Source organism: Carassius gibelio, chromosome B17 (assembly GCF_023724105.1).
Source record: "Carassius gibelio isolate Cgi1373 ecotype wild population from Czech Republic chromosome B17, carGib1.2-hapl.c, whole genome shotgun sequence".
NCBI lineage: Eukaryota > Metazoa > Chordata > Actinopteri > Cypriniformes > Cyprinidae > Carassius > Carassius gibelio.
The window spans coordinates 6008185-6032710 of NC_068412.1; the positions used below are offsets into that span (position 1 = coordinate 6008185).

Here is a 24526-nt window from a genome sequence, read left to right on the forward strand (position 1 = left end):
GGAGGAATAAGGGTGTGCTGGTGCAGATGGGCCTGTGTAAGATGGAGGTTGTGAAGCTTTCATGCTGCATTAACACACACCACTTCAGTCTACTAATGGCTCCTCTCCTGCTGTCGCTGTACACGGGCGCTTTGCCACACAGTCACATCGCAGCATGAAAAGCTTGCGAGAAATTGTCAAGCTAATGAGACGTTCGATTTAAGCGCAAAGTCCAATCTTCTCATTTGCTGTCAAGACAAATGCACGATGATTGCATATTTTGATGCTTGCAGCAGACATTTTTGTTTCCTTACCACTTATCCTGTAAGAGCATTATACTTATATTAGTAGCACTTTTACTAATTTAATTTTACCCAAATAGGTAATATTTAAATAACTAATCTTTGCATTTTATTTTTCACGTGAAGTATATGTTTGTTGTATTTATTTTTGTTTCAGATTTAGAAATTATAGTGAAAGCATGAGTTCAGGAATCATCAAAACATTTCCATCTAACAGAAGCATGACTGGTACTTTAAAAACACCCTCAATTAGGAGTAAATAGTTAAATGTATGCACAATTGGCTCAGACTCTGAAGGACTTTCACCTTTTTTACACCATCAAACCATCTACAGTCAGCCTGCACTTAAGTTATCTCCACCAACCCAAGAATTTGCTTGTCCCAAATCATAGTAATAAAACTAGGATGCCGGCGATGTCAATATAATCTTTCTATTTAAAAATATTTGAATGTGAATATATCACTTATCATCTAATACTATAGAAGAGCTGACAATTATCTCACAAGGTTTTAGCTTACTCTCACTTGTAGTACAAAATAAATATTACACAATGTACAATTGTAAAAAAAAAAAAAATAGCTAAATCTGTTAACCAGGTGATTTTGTAAGAGTAAATAATAAACTTGAAAATAAATAGTTTAAATCCACAGAGAGGAAAACACAGCTTAAGTAGATGAGTAAAAAAAGAGGAAATATTAGGTCCATCTAATCATGAGATAGGTTCACCTATTTATTAATTAGGTCCCTGTGAGATCAGTTTTATTTTTTCCAAAATTCTTTTTTTTTTTTTTTTTTTTTTTTTTTTTAAATTTTTCAGGATGCTATTTTTCCCGTTTAAATTTGGACTCCTTTTTAATAGTTAAATTAAATTGTATTAATCAAAAGGCATGTCTAATTAATTGATGATATGAAACATACATTTTTACATCAATTTCTTAAAAGTTTAACAAAAATTACATTTACCCTATAAAATGTTTCCCTGTCGAATATTTTAATTTTTTCCTCACCATATTTTTTTTTATGTTACCAAAATCTGTGTTTTAGAATGTCTAATTATTTGAATGCAGAAAAAAAGCATTTGTTGTTTTCTTAAAAGGGGTCATATTATGTTGCTAAAAAGAACATTATTTTGTTTATTTGGTGTAATGAAATGGAGTGGCTGGAGGGCTTGTAGTAACCACATGTGATGACCCCGGGCTGGACCCTGCTTCATCCGATGAAAGCAGATCCGGCATGAAGTTGATGTATTTCCTCATCGACCAGCACGGATCAGCTCTAGGATGGCGAAGCGGATATTGTCCTCTTTTGGAAGGCCAAACAAAGGTTTTTTCGCTTTCACAACGAAACACGCAGATCTCCACAGCATGGTTCTGCTGATTTGCGCTATCCTGTCAGATTTTGCCATCTCCCATTAAAACAATGGGTAGTACAATGACAACGAAAAATGCTACCGATAAAATCATGGTTTATTAAAATCTACGCCTACCACAACCCTAAACCTACTCTTACAGTAATGCAAATACAGTAATTATGTGTTATATTTGCAGTTGAAGCTAGAAGGGATACAGCAACACGAAACCAACAATAATAGTAAAAAAATAAATAAAGGACGCAATATTGATGTGTGTATGCGCAGTAAACCCTGGTAGGAAAATCTGATGGATGGGATAAAATGTCAGGACACCGGCAGCAACAGCTAGAATAAAAGTTACGCCTTCTTTCTATTCACGAACATTTTGCCTTTATGCAAATCTTCCCACACAGTGATGGAGATATGGGGGCATGTTTAAACGAGGCATTTTAGGAGGGTGTGGTTGACTCTTAACTTTTATAAAGAATATCTCTTTGGATTTGAGACTTTAGTCTTTGCAACTTTACAGATCTTCTTCATGCACCAAGAGCTTGTAACACTCCAAAGAGAAAGGAAGAATTGAAATCGCATCATATGACCCTTTAAAGTAGCTTTAAAATAATTTCATAAATTTTTTTAATTACTGAAAATTAAGTAAACTTTATTTTTGGCAGACAAAGGGGAATAACTATTAAAACATAAAGAACTAGAATTAAAAGTTAGTGAACTAACTTTGATGTTGGCTTGGCCATCTTGGCCATGGGGCAAAAGAGCCACAGTACTTGTGTGCCCAACATTCTTGAGTTGTCCCGCTGCAAAAAAAATACCATAAAAAAATACACCTGCAACAGTGTTTTTCCATGGTCCCTTGCCGTTTTCTTTTTTAATAAAAAGCCTAGGCTATGATAACAGCTAGGACAGGGTTGTCTAGCTGAATGCGAAATAAGTCATGCAAAAACCATAATCTCCTAAATACCTCCTAATAAATAAATATTTCATAAAACTGAAACTTAAATATATTATTTATATAGGCTATACAAAACAGAAAAGAAAAAAGACTAAATAATAAGGCTGAATAAGCTGCATGTTAAATGGTGGTTGCTTGTCTATGAATGGTACACCCCTCTAAGCTCACAGAAGTGGTTTGACCCAAGTCCTCAGCAGCCAATTACACTGACCTGTTCAAACTGATTTTTAACGTGTACTTCACGTGTATTTCACGTGTATTTAACACGTGAAATACACGTTAAATACCTGCTGATTTTTCACATGTAAACAACACGTATTTAAAGCGTTAAATAATATTGGATATAATATCGGAGTAATATAGTATTTTAAGAAGCTCTTAAAAATATATATAAATGACTTTACCATGTTGTGCAGCGCCGATAAATAAATAAAATTAAATACGTGTTGTCTACGCATGAAATACACGTATTTAACGTGTTGTTGATGCATTAAAATTCACGTGTATTTGACCCTCTTGGCCTTCCATACACATTAGACGTGAAAAAAGGACATTGCGTTGTTTTGATATGGATTACTTTATCACAGAATATTTGTTTGACTTATTTGGTTTAAAAGTAGACATGTCAAGCTTTCTATAGATATATCTCTCATGTCTCTTCGTTGAGTATTCATGGAGTTACAGTTCATTTTAATGACGCGTTTGTAAATGAAGATCAGGGCAGACCAAGGCTGCAGACAGCACACCTTGTTTGTTATCTTTATTTTATAAGTGCCCAAGGTTTTGTTGTTATTATGTTTGTATCCAAAAAAAATAGACCCTTTACAGAGACACGTTAAAATTAACATGTATATTTGACCCTCTTGGCCTTCCATACACATTAGACGTGAAAAAAGGATATCGCGTTGTTTTGATATGAAAACTGAAAATGTAATTTAAGTAATTGTCAGGGTTATCAGCAGAAAATGACTCAAAACGCGTATATGCGTTAATCGACTCCAGAGTTAAAAGGCTGTCGTGACTTTTTTCCTTCCAGTATTCATAAGCTGTATCACGCTGTCAAATTATATGTCATTTTTCACACATAAACATATCAAAAACACCTGAATTCTGCTCTTGTTGTGTTCTAATGGGTGGATTAGTGCTGTGATATTATTTTTGGAATCTCTTAAAAAATGCTGATGAAGTGCTCATTTCTCTCTCGTCTTTCTCTCTGTTCTTTGGTCAGAGACATAATTTATTAATGAGATATCTGACCCGGTAATAATAACATATGTTGATTTAGCTTGTCAGTGTGAATGAAATGTGTAGCCTATTTATTTGTCTGATCTCGCCCTAAACGCGGCTGTCATGTGACTTTTTTTTCCCTTCGCGATGTCAAATATTGCATTTTGCACACATACACGGCTCAAAAACCACTGGATTTTTCTCTTAGTGTGTTCTAATTGGTGGATTGTGTGCATTCGCAGGAATATTTATTTTAAGAAGCTCTTAAAAAATATATATAAATGACTTTACCATGTTGTGACGATGGATAACAATTGATGTGAGGTTCAGCCTGACAGATAAAATCTCACAATCACATATAAACACTCATTTTCATGTGTATAATATATTCTTCTAATTGTTTTGTGCCGTTTCGCTGCAGTGTTTTAATGTGACAGGCTGTAAATTCTCTTCAAGTGTTCAGAGAAATACATCGCGAGCTCGCGGGCAGTTGCGCTGCCGCGAATATATCATATTATTACTTTAAACAGTTCAGAAACATCTGATTTTAGCTCTTGGTGTGTTCTAACGTGTGGATTGCGTGCAATCACCGTTTTAAAAGGTCTTAAATAAGAATGAATTCGCTCGTTGTGAGCTCCGTGGAGACAGCAGCAGTGATTCTTCTCTCATCTTTCTGACTGCTCTCTGCCCAGAAATCAATTATTAATGAGCCCTGACCCCTGTAATAATCAGATATGTTGGTTTAGCTTGTCAGTTTGAGGGAAATTGTATTATTTACTTGGTATTTTTAACCGGTTTAAAAGTGAAACGAAACCCGGCCGACTCCTCCCTTAATCTCGGCTATTGCAACTAGGGGCGCATTTTTTCTCAGTTAATGTAAGTCTATGGGTAATGTATTTTGACATTTAAAAATTAATAAAAAAAAAACTTTAAGTCTCATCAGTCTGAAAAGATATAGCAACCAGCACCGCTCTATCCCGCAGGTGTCTGCCAAGTTTGGGGCTTGTGGCTTTAAAGCCCTAGGAGGAGTAGCGTTCAGAATTTCTGTCAGAAAAATAATAATAAGAAAAAGAAGAAGAAGAAGAAGAAGAAGTTTAAATAGCATAACAGTATGTTGGCTTGTTGCCAAGCCAACATAATAAATGTTGTGTGATTATTCCTTAAAAAATAATGTTTGTTTCATTTTAGTAGTAGTAGTAGTAGTGGTAAGCTGTGTGAATTCTATTGAAAAACAGTAATAGCCACTATGTCCTCAAATCAAACCTGACTTTTATTTTGACGGGTTGCTGTGAATTCCTTTACAGTTCTATGTTTGTGATATGACGCTGTGTGCTTCAGTATGAGTGCAGTAAATGAAACCGCACGTCTGCGCCATTAATAGAGACACACAGAGCATGCAGAATACATATTAAAATCAACTTAATATTTGCAGATACTAGTCCATAGTCCATTTTATTTAAGTATAATGACCTACTTTTAATTAATTAATAAAAAAAGTTAAAAATTCCGTGAAATTCCAAGTTAAACTTTTATGACTGGATTCCGCGATTCTGTCCACGTTTTCTGCATTGCGGAAACCATAGGGACAATACATTAAAACTGTACAGATCCAAAGCCTAAAGTGTCAATACATAATTTCCATCCCTGCTCTGAATTGTCAAAACACCTCTCAAAATGATTGCTACGAATACAAGAAATGCAGAAAATCAAACTCGATTTGAATTTTTCTATGATGAGTGAAAGTACAGAAGTACACAATTTTCAGTGTGCAAGGACCTTAAGAATTCTCATAAACAGCAGTGAAAGTTCTTAGATAAGAGTTCTTTCTAGAGAAAGGGTGGGGTTGACCTCTTATCTTAAATTCTATGAATTTAAAATAAAAATGTTATATTAAAAAAAAGAAAACAAAGTTATTAAATGCAGGGACCCTATTTAAAAGGATATTCTGAGCTAATTTGCTGCCTCTTACATGTCTGCATTATAACTGGACTCGAGAACAGATGTTACGATTTGACCAACTTGTGCATGAAAAGGAGGACACAATTAAATTATCATGAAACTTTTCTTAAATGCTAATGTTCAGAGGTGGACAACAGACATTTTAGGATTATTTTTATATTTTATTGTTTACTTTCAGCTAAAACAGCAAGTTAAGAGCTACTTTTAGCCTCAAGATGTTTTTTAATATGGGCCTGATCGTTAAACCGGAAAAGCATCCAACACCTAAAAACCCTTTGAGACAACCACAATATCCCTCATCTTAGATGTGCAGGTGTAAACAACGACACATCAAAATGAGAAGGTTAGGAGAAACTGTAGTTTAAAAGAATCTTAACCAGTCATAACTTCTGGGGAGAAATAGCACAGACACTGGACAAAAACAACGTGAGTATGCATTTACTGACTGTGTTAAAATTAAGTATATTTATCGTGTCGTAGCTTTAGCTTTTACCACTTAAAATACAATTAATGAACTTATTTCTGATAAAGCATCTAAAAGGCATTTCACCAGGGTGACCTTTCAAGTCAGCGTCTGTTTATGCAACACAAACTCTCTTCTCACACCAAGACACCAGTTTTCCTAAAAAAGAAAGCCTGTCACCACCCTGAGCAAATGAAACCAGAGAATGCCCTGCCTGCCTATTTGTATTGCAAACTAGAGTCTACTTTTCAGCCAGGCAGGAAAATACACAGGGAGGACGGCGCCTCCATAACATAACATAAAAAAAAAAAAAACAGTAGAGAGAGTGGAAAAACCTGCTCTGGGCAGAGCTGTAGGTGAAGCTGAGGTCTACAGATACCTATACTTCAGCTGTTTAAACACGAATGCATGAATGCATGTAGAAAAGGCTTACTTCAAAAATAAAGAGGATGGAGTCCAGCTCCTCCCGTTGAGATTTGTTCCCTGAAAGAAAGCAATAGTATTAGTTATTGTGTCATTTTACAGTACAATCATTCATTCTTAGTCTTTTCACTCAGGCTTGTGCTTTTGCTGTGGTTAGCTATACAGTCATGATCTGAATATTTAATATTCAGTCTTCAATGACTCAGGAGTGGGCATGAGCACCAGAGTACATAAAGGTGTCTGTGATGATCGCTTGATGATCACATTTTGTCCAGGACCTTGACGTCTGACTGGTTAGTGTTGGAACGGCATGCCGTACAGGCTGGATAATTCCAGTCAAACTATGGCTTTGAAAGTGTGCAGTGAACAAATACAAAGAAATGTCATTGTTGCTCATTGTTAGTTCATGTTAGCTTATGCATTAACTAATGTTAACAATTGGAGCTTATTGTAAAGTATTACAGTAAATTATTTGTAATTAAGCTGCCTGTGTTTTAGTGCATTTTTGCAGGAGTTAGAACCTATATCAATTTCAGGTTCATTTGCATTCCTTTTAAATGGAATGCCATTTTTAATAATTGTGCTGTATTTTTTTTTAAAATATAGTTCTATATTTCATAGTTCTATGTTTCTATATAACCCTTAAGTTGCCATCCACCACCATAATTTTCAAAAAACATGCAATATGTCAAAAGAAACAACAGAGCAGCCTCTGCTTGCTATATTGAAATGTATAATATTATGCTATATAAAAATGTATAATATTAAGTTTGATTCTATTCTAACCACTTCCTGATTAACATTTCATCAAGTAACTTTAGGTTTTGATTAATATGCTATTATTATAACATTATGATAAAAAGACTGCTCTAACAATTCTTTGTGCTTTAGTTGCCTGTGTTTTTTTAGCATGACACTACGGGATGAGTGCATACACAACAAGAGTCACACATTCAAGGCTAAAGCTCTTTGCACACGGAGTCCGAAATTTTCATCCGAAATTTTTGCACGTTGAAAAATAAATACGACCTCACTGTGTTGTCAATAATGTTTACACACTGCTTACAAAACTTTCATCCGTCATAAAAAAAAAATTAAAAAAAAATTCGGATCAGTTTTGATTTTCTGCATTTTTGCATCCGTAGCATGCATTTTGATAGGAAAGGATGTTGAATATGGAAAAACACATGCGGAAATTTCATGTAGAACGCCTTTGGTTAACTAAAGCGCTACCAAAGCACTGCAGTTTACTGGTTATATCAAAATATCTTTAATCAAAAACATTTCATTAACAGTAATGATGTGCATAACCTCCCGGCCATTCGTCTGATTTAAATGATATATCATCAGTTCTTGGGTCTATTTTGAATAATTCATTAAAAGCACATGCTCATAGCACTCACTTGAATCAAACCGATTGCGTTGTATGTTACAACTCAATAAAAAGATACGTTTTCAAAATTTGGAGTTTTTTGGGTGCAAAGTAAACAATCTATCACTTACTACAAAAATATAGTGCTCTCTTTCTCTTCTTAACTGCTGCTCTAGACTGCTAATAATAAATAAAAGAATAAATAAAACACTAAACTTATTTAGCATTATGCACTATGAATATTGTGGGCTCTATGACAAAATGTGATCTCAGTTTAAAACTGCTCAGCTGAATCATAAAATCGCTCTCTTGATCTGCAGGAAAATGATGAGGTGTGAGTTTCAAACAAATACTTCTACTGTAGAATTGTGCTTCAGCATGAAGGACAGATGACCTTCACTGATCACAGTGCAGGAAAACCTCTTTTTAACAACAAAAGCCTGATTAACTTCACATGAGCGGGGCATGCAGGCAGCAGGGAGGCAGGTCTGTGACAACAGGCTGAGGAAATCTTTTTTTTTTTTGTTATTTGTTTCTTTGCATTTTTCAAACGTCTTTTCCAAAACCTTTCTGAGCTGCCTTTCTATTTAAGCAAGATATCTTCCAATAAAAAGTGAATAAAAACATTAGAAATGTGTCAAATATACTAGAATTAGTAATGTACAATATAATCAGAATGTCATCAGTATGTTTTCAAGTTATCAGCAAGGATAGAAGTAAAAAAATATATATATATTGTGTATTCTTAATCACATTTATTGGCTGTTGGTGGTGATTTCTTGTTTTATATATCAGTAAGTGATTATATATGCATATTTATCAGTAAACAGTAGATACTTAATTTTAGATTCCTGTCTCCAACGATATTTAGATTTAGAGATAGCAACAGTTTAATTTGCTCTTAAAAGGTAAAGGTTATGTATACAGTATACAGCATACAAACATATCTTACCTTTTTGCTTTAAGTTACTTTCCAGTGTAATGAAATTTTCATAGAAGATAAAATAAATCTGTGAGCAGTTGGTTTCAAAAAATGCCTTCAGTTCATTCCTGTCAGTAATATCTGTGGAGAAAACAAGCAGAAAATAAAGAATTAGACAGAAACAGATATGTCCAATATGTGCATGACTGAAACAGAGTTAGATTGTATAATATGGTATAATTAAATACTGAACAAAACAATTCAAAGATATGAATGTACATGTAGACAATAGATTTAATCCAGACATAACGTTCGTGAAATTATAAAATTAACTCAATAATATATATAGACTGCATTTTTGGGAATAACAGAAGAGTACCAAGTGATCTGACAATGACACCAAAACAATGGTGAATTAATTCTCTAGATTAAGTGTTTTTAAAGATTTTAATAACAGGACATTTGAAATCTTGTTTAACAACAGAAATCGTGTTCACCTTTAATTGCGTAATAAACTGACAGCATGGAATAGATATACACTGTAATGCAATAGGGCTGTGAAGATAATTGTATCTTATTGGTGATCACTATGGCTTCCCGAGTAATTAAATCATAATAATTTTAATAGACAGTAAGCAAGCAACTATAAAGAACCTTTATTTATTTATTTATTTATTTTTGGGGGCGGGGGCATTTTCATTATTTTGCATTGACAACAAGCCTCCACAAGTTATTATGTTTGGGGTTGCCATATACCAAGAGTTTAAGTTCCCCAACCAGGTCACATTTTCTCCCGAGTGTTTTTCTAGTCTCTTGTGTGATATTCTGCTCAAATGAAATGCAATGGGTCGCAGTGATAACTGTGACGTCACAGACTCTATAAAAAAATCATAATACCAAAGATTACATAAATACATACAAAGTTTGTATGCAACGGTTATAACAGTAACAGTCGCAAATAGTTTTTTAGACTGTAAGTCTCTGCTAATTCACAAATCACTTTAAACGTTTCTTTAGATCGGTGGGTTTGGAAATGGGGAAAATAGTTTATTCTGCATTCAGCAAATTAAGTTCATGTTGGGCGATGGACCTTGTTGGGAAACCAAATACTACATCACCGATCTTGAGGATGCCCCCATCCGCGTTTGAACAAATGTGTTCGAGTTTCCATGATCGCAAACACCCGGCTGGTCAGGGTATTGGCAAGGCTTTCTCCAAACTCACCAAATACAAACAAGACATCGGTAAAGGAAGATGCTAACAATGGATTTGGAAACTTGAGCCATGATTCCTATTCCACAGAAAGCACGTGCAGACGAAGAGTTAACGCACCGCTTGCGTTGGAACAGTGAACCATGTCTACACCAGACGCGACAGGTTGAGTCTGACTACATTTGAACTCTGTGTCAGTACCTCATAAAAAGGACGAGGCAGTTTACTGTTGGGGATTTGTCGTGTCGTGACTTGTGCCATGCCACAATCAGTGTAGACAGTTTTTGACATATATCGGACATATTAGTTTTACTTTTTTGCAGACTGCATGTTCACTAACAGAAGTGCTAATAAACATGCACATTTGTTAATAGTGCCTCATTGTGTTTAAAAATGTTATACTACTGACGTAAGTTGGCCCATTACCAATGGTAAAAATCTGCCACCGTCACAGCTCAGTTCCCTTGTGAGGCCACTTGTACCATTTGCTATATCTTTACTATAATGTTTGTGGTTGCTGAATAAGTGCATGTATAAAACCTTTGTGCTGCAATTTTGCTTCCAAGAAACACCGTTTCCAAACTCATGACCCAGATGCTTATCTTTTGGTCCAAACATATTTAAAGCTGAAATGAACAGATTCTATCCTTGCTGATTTTCAGATAGACGATCAGATGGAGTGAGAGCAGATGGCTTCTTAGGGTCATTGACATCTCTGTAAGGTCGCTGGTAGATTTCCAGTAGGTGCTCCTACCCTTCATGTGTATCCAAGTGTATTTCAGTCAGTCTGCATTGGCCAGTTGCTAGATTAGTCACTCTATTTATTTAATTGTTTATTTATTTATAATAAGCTCTAAAGAAGCACTGGATGTTCAGCAACTGGAATTATCCAGCAGACCCCCCCCCCCAAAAAAAACAAAAAAAAAACAAAACAAAACAAAAACCTGTTTCGGTGTTCGGCCGAATTATTGAAAAGACCAAATAAATTGTACTGAACAATGGCGTGACACAATCAAATAGTGGGGTGCACTGATGCAGCAAACATGTCAGAAGTGTGTAAGCATTTAAAAGTGTCTGAGAAAGACGCAGACAGCCAGAGACTGTTTAGCACTGCATCGCATATCTTCGATTAGAAGAGGAAGAGTAGATGTTGCTGCTTACTAGGGCTGAAACGATTCCTCGAGTAACTCGAGTTACTCGATTGCAAAAAATGATCGAGGCAAATTCCTCTGCCTCGAAGCCTCTTTTAATTTATTTTAAATCTCACGTCAGGTTCTTTCGCAATGCTTGTGACACAGCGAGTTTACATCACCCACAAAGCGGAAGGAGACACAAGCGCGGAGTCTGAAATCGCATAATGCAAGGAGTCAGCATTGTTTTGATTTGAGGGCGCGGACAAACGTAAAGAGAATGTCGTGGTGTGTGTCCAACTGTCCATTGCAAGATAGAGCTGGCATTCCACAACTAGGGCCCTATGATTTCCGCGATGCAGAAAACACGGAATCCAGTCATAAAAACGGATTTTACAGTTTAACGCGGAATGGCACGGAATTTGCCAAATTTTGAATGAATTAATCAAAAATAGGTAATTGCACTTACATCAAATCACAATATGGACTTATATCTGTAAATATTAAGCCGGAACAGTCTATTTAAATATCAATCCTGCATGTTCTGCGTGTCTCTGTTAATGAATGGAGCAGAAGCGCGAGTTCCTTTATCACACACACTGAAACGCGCGTGCTGTCTCACTAAGAATAAGCCAACTGCTCTGACAATCACTTCATGAGCATTTGACCATTTGATTTGAGTAAATTGAGTAAAACTAGCGTCACATCACACACAGAACTGTAAAGGTAAGTCAAGCCGTCAAAATAAAAGTCAGTTTTTTTAAGGTTTAATCACACAACATTTCTTTCATGTTTTATTTTTAAATCCCCTTTGTTTACCAAAAAGTTAAGTTTGCTTAATTTTGAATAATTAAAAGATAAATTAAATGAATGTTTTATGTGTTTAATGTTTAATGTGCATCTCAGAAAATGCTTTATTTTAAACCCCAACTGAATGGCATTTAAATGTACTTAATTCATCTGTCAACTTTATTGTCATTGTTCACAGTACAAGTACAGACAGAGAAACAATGGGTAATAATTAAATGTTTATTTTTGATGTATGCATTGCATTTTATGCATTTAAAACTTAGTTGTTCATTTTAAGAGACCCAGGAGTCTTATTTTCTCTTGCATAGTTTATATTGCACTTTAATTAAGCAAAAACACATTTTATCCGATTACTCGATTAATCGATGGAATTTTTGGTAGAATACTCGATTACTAAAATATTCGATAGATACAGCCCTACTTCTTACTGTATGATGACTAAACTTGTGAAATGGCCTTAAAAAATTAGTAAATAAAGTGACATTGCTGTGTGAGATCGCAGCGCTATCTGCTTGTTCAAAGTCCAAAGCGCGAGGAAAATCTGCACTCAAAAAAAAAAACAAAAACATTATTTTGTTTGGCTTTTCATTTCAGTGCATCCCTAATAAGCTCATCACTCATCTAAGGTGGTCATCAATATGTTTCCTAAAGTATCAATTTACAATGAGCATTGATACCATGGTACCAGAGCTTAGTATCGTACAGAAATGAAAAATTTGGTTTCATTGCAACCCTAGGGTTGGCAGAGACTAATGTTCACATCTCACCTCCTCTTTCCTAAACAAAGAGATCAAAGCAGCCCAAAGCTGTTAGACTGGCTCCAGGGAAACACTGGCATTTGCAACCAATTTGTAGCTGTGGCACTGGCCTGATTTTTAATAGTAGCAGGGACAAATGATAGATGATGACAAGGAATGAATTTGATGGTTGCAATAATATTCTGCCTGAAGCCAGACTGACAGAGCTGTGAGAACAACCATTTGACAAATGTGGATGAAGTCATTGCGCTGGGCCAGTGGTGATTATGTTAGGACACACTGATTTTTAGGTAACTGTCCAGTGAATATTAAGATTTTATGAGAAAAAGTACGAGAAATTCTAAATGTAAATGGCATCTCTAGCATTGATATTATCAGAATCGAAATCAGTTAAATTCAAACTATACCCAACCCTAGTTATGTCTGTGAAGGTAAACAGCTGGGAAAGAAACTGCATGTCTATATTAGATCTGTGTGGCAGCACTGCAGTGTAATATACAGTAGATTAATAAAAAAAAAATCCCACTGCTTTCTCGTCTCCTCTGACCAGTGTTTGGAATAACGCCGTTTAAAAGAACGGCGTTAGGTAACGACGTTATTTTTTCAGTAACGCGGTAATCTAACTAATTACTTTTCCCGTCATTACAACGCCGTTAACGTTACTGAACGTTAAATGCGGTGCGCTACTATGCATTGATTTAATAAACTATGCAATCCGAATGGACCCCTGGCTCACACAGCGAGTGAGCAGGTGGGTTAATGACGAGATAAGTGCTTGTGATTGGCTAAGGCATAGTCATGTGTTTCATGGTAGCCAATCAGAGCCAGTGTTTTTACACACGCCGGCACATGCGGCTGCACCAGCGGCGCCAAACACACACACACACACACGCAACAGCTACACAGAGATTCACAGCAGAGATGGCGAGTCAGGAGCAATCCGATGAAAAGTTGGCATTTTCAAGGTGAAGATATAAGCACTACTTCAGATTAATTGTGGTCAAAGGCAAGAACGTGCATGTAATGTGTACATGTAATGTGTGACACGCATCTACAAAGCTAGTGGCCAAAAACACTTTTCTTACAAAGATAATACTTGATAAAACAGGATAAAACTCTTGGTGCTCTGTTGACGTGCAATAAATATAGAAAGTTATGTACCTGTCTGTTCTACTCATTTCAACTGACTTGTGAAAACTGCAAAAAAAAAAAAAAAGTACAAATTCTCTGACATGTAGCAACTTTTTTTCTTTTTTTTTACAGTAACGCAAATAGTTACTTTCCCTGGTAACGAGTTACTTTTATTATAGAGTAATTCAGTTACTAACTCAGTTACTTTTTGGAACAAGTAGTGAGTAACTATAACTAATTACTTTTTTAAAGTAACGTTCCCAACACTGCCTCTGACTCAAAATAGTGTTCTGTGCTCGTCTGTGCAGCCAAAGACAGAACAGTTAGCATGCTTTACTCGAACTTTGCCATGGCATTAGAACTGGTATGTCTCATCGCTTGAGAAAACAATAGGTTACTGTCGTAACCCCGGTTCTCTGAAACATCGAGTGGAGAGATCCACCTATGGGAAGGGCATCCGTACCTGACCTCTGCAGAAGCATCCAATTGCACCAAGTCTGGCTAGACAGACAGAAGCGCGCAGCCAATGCCAGGTAAGGCCCCGCCCCCTTACCTAGGGGTATAATAATGGCTGCAGCGCTGCTATTCTCCAGTAAGTATATTCGCTTCTCGTGAGGCAAGCGGGGCAACGCTGGTGGATCTCTCCACTCGATGTTTCAGAGAACCGGGGTTACGACAGTAACCTATTGTTCTCTTTCATCATCTCGTGTTCGAGATCCACCTATGGGAGAGACATGGACAGCTCCCCGATTGCCCAATACACTCACAGTGAGGTTCTGAAAGCCAGAGAAGGACGGTCGCCCCAAAGAGGCGGTGCCTGACACGTCCCATACTCATGAACCTGCAATACTGATGCACAATCGTGACTACTGTGCATATGCAGCACATGAAAACATTTTGCATCACACACATGATAACCAATGTGCATATAATTACACCCAGAAAAGGACTGTAAAAACATGCTTAGTGACAGGGATGTGCATGGCCAGCCAGCCCATTCACTCCGTCGTCACCTCCAACAGGGTTGCAGGGAAGGGCTAAGCAGACCCCACCCCTAAAACCGAATGTGCTACCGAGATATTGGTGACATCCAGCCGGTAATAACGCACAAAGGTATGAGGAGAAGCCCAACTAGCAGCGGAGCAGATGTCCTTTAGCGACACTCCCCTAAACAAAGCCCAAGAGGTGGCAATGCCCCTCGTGGAATGAGCTCTGATGCCCCCTGGTGGCTGCATACCCTTTGATTCATAAGCCAAAGCTATAGCATTCACAAGCCAATGTGAGAGGCGTTGCTTAGAAATAGGATTCCCTCCATGAGGGGGTGCCCATGAAATAAAGAGCTGGTCGCTCTTCCGGAAAGCACTGGTCCTGTTCATATATGTCCGTAAGGCACGGACGGGACACAGAGCATTTAGCCTCTCATCCTCCAGGGAGGAAAAAGGTGGAGGGTGAAAAGCGGACAGCTCCAACACCTCCGAAGTGAACGCAGGGAAGCACTTCGGCATGAAGGCCGGATTAGGCCTAAGGGAAACCATATCTCCACTAAGAGAGAATTTAGTGCACGAGGGATGAACCGAAAATGCATGTAGCTCACTGACACGTTTGGCTGATGCCAAGGCCAAGAGCAAAGCTGTCTTGAAGGACAGCAGCTTTAGGGAAATACTTCCAAGAGGTTCAAAAGGATATTGAGACAGAGCCTCCAACACCATGGAGAGATCCCACTCAGGAACCGTCCTCCTGATGACTGGCAAGCGGCGACGGGCACCCTTCATAAATCTGCGGATTAGAGGATGCTGCCCGACTGTTGAGCCCTCAAAGCCCACATGACAGGCCGAAATCGCAGCCAAGTAGACCTTAATTGTGGAAAAAGACCTGTCTTTTTCTAGGAGGTCCTGGAGGAAACACAAAATATCAGGAACTGAGCACTGATAAGATGTGAGACCACGCCCATCACACCACCCTTCGAACACTCGCCACTTACTGCCATACAAGGATCGCGTAGAAACGGCCCTGGCATTCTGTATAGTAGCAATCACACGCGGCGAAAGCCCAAGTGCGCTTAGGTTCGTCCTCTCACGGGCCAAGCCCAAAGAGCCACCCTGTCCGGGTGCGGGTGATAAATCTCCCCGTTCGCTTGGGACAATAGATCCGTGCGGGGGGGAAGGCGCCACGGCTCGGCATATAACAGAGGGATTATCTCCGCCAGCCATGGTGCTTTGGGCCACCTGGGTGCTATCAGAATGAGAGACAGGCCCTGCTCTCTCACCCTGGCCAGTGTAGGAATTATCAGGCACAGGGGAGGAAAGGCATACAGCAGCACACTGGGCCACGGGTGGGCCAGTGCATCCACCCCGAGGGGCGCGTCCACGTCCTTTAGCGAGAAGAACATAGGACAATGGTAGTTTTCGCGCGAGGCGAATAGATCTACGGTTGCCTGTCCGAATCTCATCCATAACACAGCCACTATCTGCGGGTGAAGGCGCCAATCTCCGTAGATTGGGTTTCCCCTTGATAGAAGATCCGCGCCTCTGTTTAGAAGGCCCGGAACATGAGTCGCGCGTAACGACAGGAAAACCCGTCCGCTCCACACTAGAAGCTTGTAAGCTAGAGCGTGAAGTTTCGACGAGCGCACGCCGCCCTGACGGTTGATATAAGCCACTGTCGTGGTATTGTCGCAGCGTACGAGCACATGATGTCCCTGCAGGCGAGGCAGAAAATGATTCAGAGCTTTCCATACGGCCATAAGCTCTAAATAATTTATGTGCGCTGAACTTAGTCTGCTCGGCCACAGACCGTTCACCGTTCTGCCCTCCTGGGTGGCGCCCCAGCCTGTTAAGGACGCATCTGTCGTCACAACTTTCCGCATCATAACCGTCCCCAGAGGGGTTCCCTGTGCGTAAAAGTCTGCGCTCTTCCAGTGGCGCAAGGCTGCCGAGCAGGCGCGCGTCACTATTACAGAGCGGCAAAGATCGCGCGTCGGGCTGAAATGTAGTGACAAAACCCATTTCATGAACGCTCTCATTCTCAGGAGTCCCAGCGGTACAACCTGGATTGATGAAGCCATAAGACCCTGCAGCCTGAGGCATGTGCGATATTGTACTTTCGCCCCCTCTCTGAACTGCGACAGACAGTTCATTAGAGAGAGAACGCGCTCTTGAGAGAGACGCGCTCGCATGGAGACTGAGTTCAACTCCAAACCCAGGAAAATGACATTCTGACTGGGTGTAAAATTGCTCTTGCTCACATTCACTCTGAACCCGAGAGATGTGATGTGCGTGAGCACACGGCAGGTGTCCTGCAATACTTTCTCTTTCGATTCGGCTACGATGAGCCAATCGTCTATGTATGTCAGAATCCTCAGACCTGACATTCTCATGGGTGCTAAACCCGCCTCCGCACACAGACAGAAGCACCGGGGGCTCAGACTGAGCCCAAACGGCAGAACTGTGAATTCGTAACATGTGCCTTGGTAGGCGAAACGAAGAAACTTCCTGTGTGACGGATAAATGCTTATATGGAAGAAAGCATCTTTCAGGTCGACCGATGTGAACCAGTCGTTCGGTTTTATGGCGCGGGCGAGCGAGCCATGAGTCAGCATTCTGAAATTGTATTTCCTCAAATGTTTGTTCAACACACGAAGGTCCAAAATAGGACGGAGAGCGCCGTCCTTTTTTGGGACCAGGAAATAACGAGAATAAAATCCCTGATTCATCAGACTGGGGGGCACCACTTGAATCGCTCCCTTGTTTAGGAGGGAGGATATTTCCTCTTTCAGAATGTGTGAGGCGTTCTCTTCCGTGTGTGAAGAGAGAACGCCGTTGAAATGCGGGGGTTTCATTGCAAACTGCAGTCTGTATCCCTGCATTATAGTACGCATCACCCACTCGGGAGCCGAAACAGTTCGCCAAGCCCATTCATGACTTGCGAGCGTTCCCACCCGAGCTGCAGCGGGGCTGTGTAAGCCCAGCTGGTTTATTTGTGATACAATGGCGCCATCTAGTGGACACACCAGGGGCACCATGCAGGGGTTCAGACAGATTTCCTCTCTCTGCAGAGAGAGATCCTCTCTCCGTAACGAATTCATTTGATTCGTTTGTTTTAATGTGTTTTTTGTTTTTTTGTGTGTTTTGTGTTGGGGAAACACTGGGGCCGAAGCCTTTATTGGTTGGGTGAGGGGAACAGAGTGTATGCGGTGTGGTGACACTGCTTTTGCACTTTTCCTCACAACAGGCCCCCTGAACATGAGGGGGGAACACACACCGTTCATTAAACACATGGGCTGGGCAGCCTCGAACGGGGAGGAACCGATCCATCCATGGGAGACCCTGCGTCTTTTGAACGGGGGTCCTGGGACAGGAAGAGAGTCCGAAGGGCTCGAGGCCCGTGAACGCGGACTCGATGTCCCCATCAACCGAACATCAGGCAGGCCGCTTACGTTTCGACTCGATGGGGGAAGGGTTAGGTGGTTTTCCCGCCGCGGCCGCGGCGGGAGTCGATTTTCCCCAGTGCTTAGCAGGCGGTGGGTTATTCTGCCGTTGTGGGGGTTTGTTGCGGGGCCTTTCCTTGCCCTGGTGGAAGTGTCGTCCCATGGCTGGAATGTTTGGCAAACGCGCAGGGGTTGTCTGGCGTGGGGCCGCCTTCCTAGGGAGACATAATTTGAAGGCCTCGTCCTCCTTCTTTTTGTCGTCACACCGTTGTTGCATCAATGCGACAGCGGGACCGAAGAGAGCCCGGCCGGGCTCAACCGACGCGCCCGCGATGCGCCGCTTCTCACTGTCAGGAAGGCCTGACAGGTTAAGCCAGAGCGCGCGCTCTCCCACCACAGAAAGCGCCATAGAGCGCCCGGAGGCTTGGACGGCCTGCCGAGCGTTACGAAGGACGAGGTCGTTCACCGTGAGGATCTCCTTCCACAGGGGTAGAGAAGGAGTTCCCTTTTCTAGCTGTTGGCCTAATTCGTCCAAAAGCTCCGCCTGGTAGGCGGAGAGGAGAGACGAGACGTTGAGGGCCCTGACAGCCAAGGCCGAGGACTTGTATGCGGCCTGGTGAACTGAGGCGGAAAAACGGTCCATCTTGTTTGGCAAGACCGGCTTAGGGGGAGCGAGCAGCCCGCCCTGAGCGGGGTTAAGGTGCCTGGCGATGGACGGCTCGATAGCGGGGGGGTCACCCATACCATGAGATGCCATATCTTTTACTTCAAGCCCCGAAAGGCCGTGTTTGAAGTCGAGCGGGTCGCTCCAATTGTGCCTCATATGCTTAGCGCACGCTGGAAGGACGGGGAAGAGTTGTTTCCTCGGACCGGGAGGAGGTCCCAACACTTTCCCGTCGTAAATATCCCTCTCCTGGTCGGTGGCGCTCTGTGGAGCCGGCCACTCAATGTTGAGGCGAGCGGCCGCTCGCTCACACACTTCCAGGAGGATGGACTGAGGCAGGGCTGCGTGGCCGCTAGCCTGGGGAACGCCAGAGGGCGGGATGGCCTCCTCGTCCTCTGAGACCCCGAGAAGGGCCGCATCATCCTCATCGCCGGAACCGGCCGGTCCGTCGGCGAGCATGAGGTTGCCCGCGAAGATGTCCTCTTCGGGGAATGCGGGATTGGGCTGGTCAGCCCAAACAAGTGAGGATGCGCCCCGGGAGTCCCCCGGTAGCGCGTCGTCGTCACCGTGTCCCCCATCTGAGTCAGAAAAACCGAGCTCGGCGCACTGGGTCGCTGCAACTTTAAGACGGCGTCGTAAAAGCTTTCTGGGCAGCATAAGGCAATTACTGAAATTTTCCGGGTTCTCCAATGCTTCTTGAGCGTGTTTAAGGCCCAAGCAAACCACGCAGAACGGGTGAAGATCCTTAGCAGCGATTAGCGCTCCACACGCGGCCGGGCAGGCCCGTGATAGGCTATTCCCCGGAGAAGCGGTAGGTTTTGAAAGCGACATACCGGAGAAGAAATCGGAAAAATCCGTGGCGGGCAGCCGTGGGAGCAGGTGAACGACGAGAGCGTGGGCGGCTCTGAATGCAGAACACAGCAGAAAAAGGCTGAGAAGACGACAGTCACGTCTGGCGGAGGCTGATCGGTCGATATGTCCTCCTGAAGACACGAAGGTGAGCAGCGTAATCCAACCGAACTGTGTCAATGCAGAGATCGCGAGAAACGAATGTCAACTGGAGAATAGCAGCGCTGCAGCCATTATTATACCCCTAGGTAAGGGGGCGGGGCCTTACCTGGCATTGGCTGCGCGCTTCTGTCTGTCTAGCCAGACTTGGTGCAATTGGATGCTTCTGCAGAGGTCAGGTACGGATGCCCTTCCCATAGGTGGATCTCGAACACGAGATGATGAAAGAGAACTCAGTGGCAGTGCCGCGGGTGAAAACTTGCAGATTAAGTGACATGACATTCAGTGACGTGACATTCAGAATTTGTGCTCTGCATTTAACCCATCCGAAGTGCACACACACAGAGAGTGAACACACACACACTGTGAACACACACCCGGAGCAGTGGGCAGCCATTTATGCTGCGGCGCCCGGGAAGCAGTTTGGGGTTCAGTGCCTTGCTCAAGGTTACCTAAGTCATGGTATTGCCAGCCCGAGACTCAATCCCACAACCCTAGGGTTAGGAGTCATACTCTCTAACCACTAGGCCACGACTTCCCCTCAAGGGTGGTAATATTATAATAAGATCCTCTTTCTATGTCATGGGGGAGTGATATCTGACGCGCCCGTTTTTTCACAAGCTAGCATAGAAAGTCTTACCAAATAAAAAAAATATATATATATATATATACTGGGCTGTTCTTTTTCACGTTTTCTGGGTTTACAGATGCATGGTAACTTGATATGATATGTCACCTTTTACCTGTTAACCAGACCCCCCTTAATGGGACTCTTGTAATAGTTCATAGAGAAACTATGTAATATGGAAATTGTAATAGTTCCTTACTTCAGTGTGCTACACAAACAATTTTGATTTCTTTGGAAAGAAGACCCTTTGGGCTTTACTGTCCATCATCAGTAGTTGATAATGCTCAAAAATATAAAAAGTTATATATATTAATATAAAAATACATGAAATCAGTCCTGAAGCAATCTAGTAAAGTAATGGGTTGAAGGTCACACGTCTCATGAGTTTCTGTTTAAAAAATTTCTGAGACTATGTCTAACACAATAAGAATAATTTTAGTAATAATAAGTAATAAATAAAAAATAAGAAGAATTAACTATAGGCCTATGCCTATGACAGTACATCCTGAGATTGCTAGAAATACAGCATTTACACTGTTAGACACTCAAACAGTCGGTAATCGCATGCTGATGGCCTTCCTAATAGACGGTTTCATCGGGCACACGTGCCTGCCCCTAAGTTAACTTCCGGTCTGTATTGCGTATATCGGTCTGGCTAGCGGTGCCATCACAGTAAACGCAGTTAAAGAGCCAGTAAGATGAAAATTCTAAGCTTCCTATCACTGTTTATAAGTCCTGTACAATAGGTTTAAATCCATCCAAGTTTAAAAAAAACATTGTCATTTTGTCAAAATATCATTTTAAAATTACCTCAATTCTCAGAGATCCCCAAACGGTTCGCGCGAAGCTGTTCAAAAGATTCAGTTTCCTTAAACCCCACCTTTCGGTAGCATACTGTGTTCTGATTGGTCAAGCATCTTTAGCATCTTTTTGGGGTGAATTATGTCTTATTCCTCTCATCGCGAAGCAAACAGTAACATAAAAAACTTGAAAAGTCTCGCTGCTTTTTCTTCTGTGTGGGTGTATTCAAGCCGCGCGCTTCAGTTTGAATATGAATAGCGCGTTCAGCGCAGGGGCGTGGTCACATTAGATATAATGAAGGGAGACGTGAAAAACGGACATCGCGTTGTTTTCATATGGATTACTTTATCACAGAATATCTGTTAGCAGCACTTCATTTTAATGACGTGTTTGTAAATGAAGATCAGCGCAGACAGGCTGCAGACAGCACACATACTGATAAGACGCTCGGGATAAAACAAACACATAACTTCATAATCATACTTCGCGTTGTGATTCGGAGATGCTTGTTGGTCTAAATAAAGTTGGTAATGAACCATCTTTTATGGCCAAACGCTTTGAAATCCCGCCTTGTACTCACAGAGATTAGAAAAGCAGTCATCAGTGAAATGTTGTGAACACAACAAAAGGGATTTATTGTACTGCTCTGGTATCGTGGTGAAAATGAATTTTAGCCATTGGTTCTTCTGATCTTCATTCTTTGGCAGTGAAAATAAAACTTGCCTTCACAATTAAAAACACACTGTGTCCTCGACATGATGCTATCACACCAACCAGAGCGTCTGTGTGGGTGGGGGGGCAGGTCAGAGTTCGTTTCTCCAAGACGGTAGGCGGAGATTATTATGCAAAGTGTTCCTAGTGACGTACATAGAGATGGGCAAAAGATTTGAAATCTATAACGAATCGTTTCAGCGATTCAGAGTCGACTCCTTACTTTAGAAGCCAATAACTTTATAAATCGTGTACTTTTTGGTTTAATTACTTTGCACATTGTTTACACTGATGGACAGCTACATCATACACTGTAATACAGGTAATTTTTGATGTCTCATCTGTGTGGCTCTTTAAAGTTAAAGTGATGAGCAGACTGAAGTTGGGCTCAGGTGATTGTGCTGTGGGATGTGTTTCCCATACATGTATTTATTTGTGGAGACTGAGACCAAACGCTGATGGGTGACATGAATGGAGATGACTCCAGATCAGTGATGTAGCATTTGGTCTCCGAACAAGGTCCATCGCCCAACACAAAATTAATTTGCTGAATGAATAAACTATTTTCCTGGACTCAAACCCTGCCAATTCAAAGGAAATGCTGTTTATGGCATTTCAGGTAATTTTTTTAATTACCATAGACTTTAGACCATAGAATTACCATACTCATAGTCTAAATAAACAATTTTCAATTATTACAGTTATTACAGTGGGCATAGAGTGTGTGACGTCACGTGCACTATCGCTGGTGGCAGTAGACAACTGCAGTGACATGGTTGTGATGGGGACCGTCACAGCTCTAAGTTTAAGGTTATCATAATGTTAAAATATCATAGCAGCCCATGCTTAATATTACTGTGGCGCACTCATAGAAGAGATGACACAGAGAGTCGAGGGCAGAAGAGGAGCAATAACAGCACAGGCGTGTCTCTTATCAGAGCCTCTCACATGCTCTGCTTTTCAACCCTCAGTGTGTTGGGCCTCTTCCTGCTGCCCAAGAAAACACACTGACCCTGAGGTCTGCCTGAGTGTTTCTGAGCAAGAGAGAGATCGGTAACTTCCAATGACAGTTGGACTTCAATGAGCTATGTCAACACCACTGTATTTGAGATGTGAACGCCACAGTACCAAAGGTCACTTCATTTTCCCTCATTTGGTAACAGCTAGACTACTATAAACCTTTTTTGAAAGCATTGTTCATAAGAAATTGGCATTTCCTGATTGCCTTAAAGGAATAATCCAGGTTTAATTGCTCAATTCACATCAAAATATGCGCATCGATTCGTCGACCTGTTTTTATTTCTCTAAAAAACGTTTACCTTATGTGCGCTGAATATACGCGATGGCCAGATCAACATTCTGTCCACCGTTATATAACCAATCTTTTATATAACCAAAGTTTTTCTGCATTGATCTTTTTTTTGGCGGCTGTCAAAGCCTTATTTGATCGGTGAGTGATGTGCCTGACAGGGCGCGTACGAGAGAGAGCCCCGGCTGCGTGCGCACACTTACAGTCTCCAAACAACACGAGCGCTTCTTGCTCTCTCTCTCCCTTGTGCATATTAATTAAATCATTAAACACGATAGAAAAAGGGCGGAACGCCAAAGTTTCACATGGAGCATTCAGAGATTTTTTTTTTTCCTCCATGACAGGCTGCTGGCTCCCACTTATTTTTATTTATTTATTTATTTATTTTTTTGTAAAAGCACTCTCTATATTAGCTTAAAGCCCTCAAGTTTACATTGGTTACTGTATTCTTTCAATTGCTCTAAACAAGTATTTTGGGTGACCTTTTTATTGAATGGTAGACATCAAGTTATTGCTATTTTCATCTTAAAGAAGCACTTTTTTCAGTAAGCTAGGCCCTATGTGTTCAGTAAGTTTGTTTCAGTAAGCTATGTGTTTTCAAGGCTTCAAGGTTTTATTGAATGCTATCTCTATACAAGTGCAAAGTAATGCATTCTTAGTGAGTCTTTTATATTGTAATTTTAAGAGCAATAAACATATATTGCAATCTTAAGGAATTCATGTTTTTTTTCATTCAGATATGTAAATCAACATGTATAAATTGTTAGTAGTCAATTAATGGGGAGATAATCGAAATCGAATCGGTCAGAAAAAATTAATCGTTAGATTAATCGATACATCGGAAAAAATAATCGTTTATCCCAGCCCTAATTGTGAAATGTACATACAGAATTTTTTATACGTTGTAATGTTCAAAGGACAATTTGACCCGCATAAGAAGCTGTCAAAGGCACCTGTACAGACACAAAATAG

The 24526-nt window shown here is 40.8% G+C and overlaps 1 protein-coding gene across 5 annotated transcripts in view; it reads right to left on the reverse strand.

The window, feature by feature from the left end:
• LOC127976228 (ral GTPase-activating protein subunit alpha-2) overlaps nt 1–24526 on the reverse strand; it is a 154197-nt gene that overhangs the window by 111165 nt on the left and 18506 nt on the right. For all 5 annotated transcript variants that reach the window (XM_052580507.1, XM_052580506.1, XM_052580508.1 and 2 more), the window contains exons 2-3: nt 8997–9107; nt 6683–6732 (exon numbers count right to left, since the gene is read on the reverse strand). In XM_052580507.1, the coding sequence (XP_052436467.1) occupies nt 6683–6732; nt 8997–9107 (161 nt within the window). The remainder of the gene's footprint in view (nt 1–6682; nt 6733–8996; nt 9108–24526) is intronic.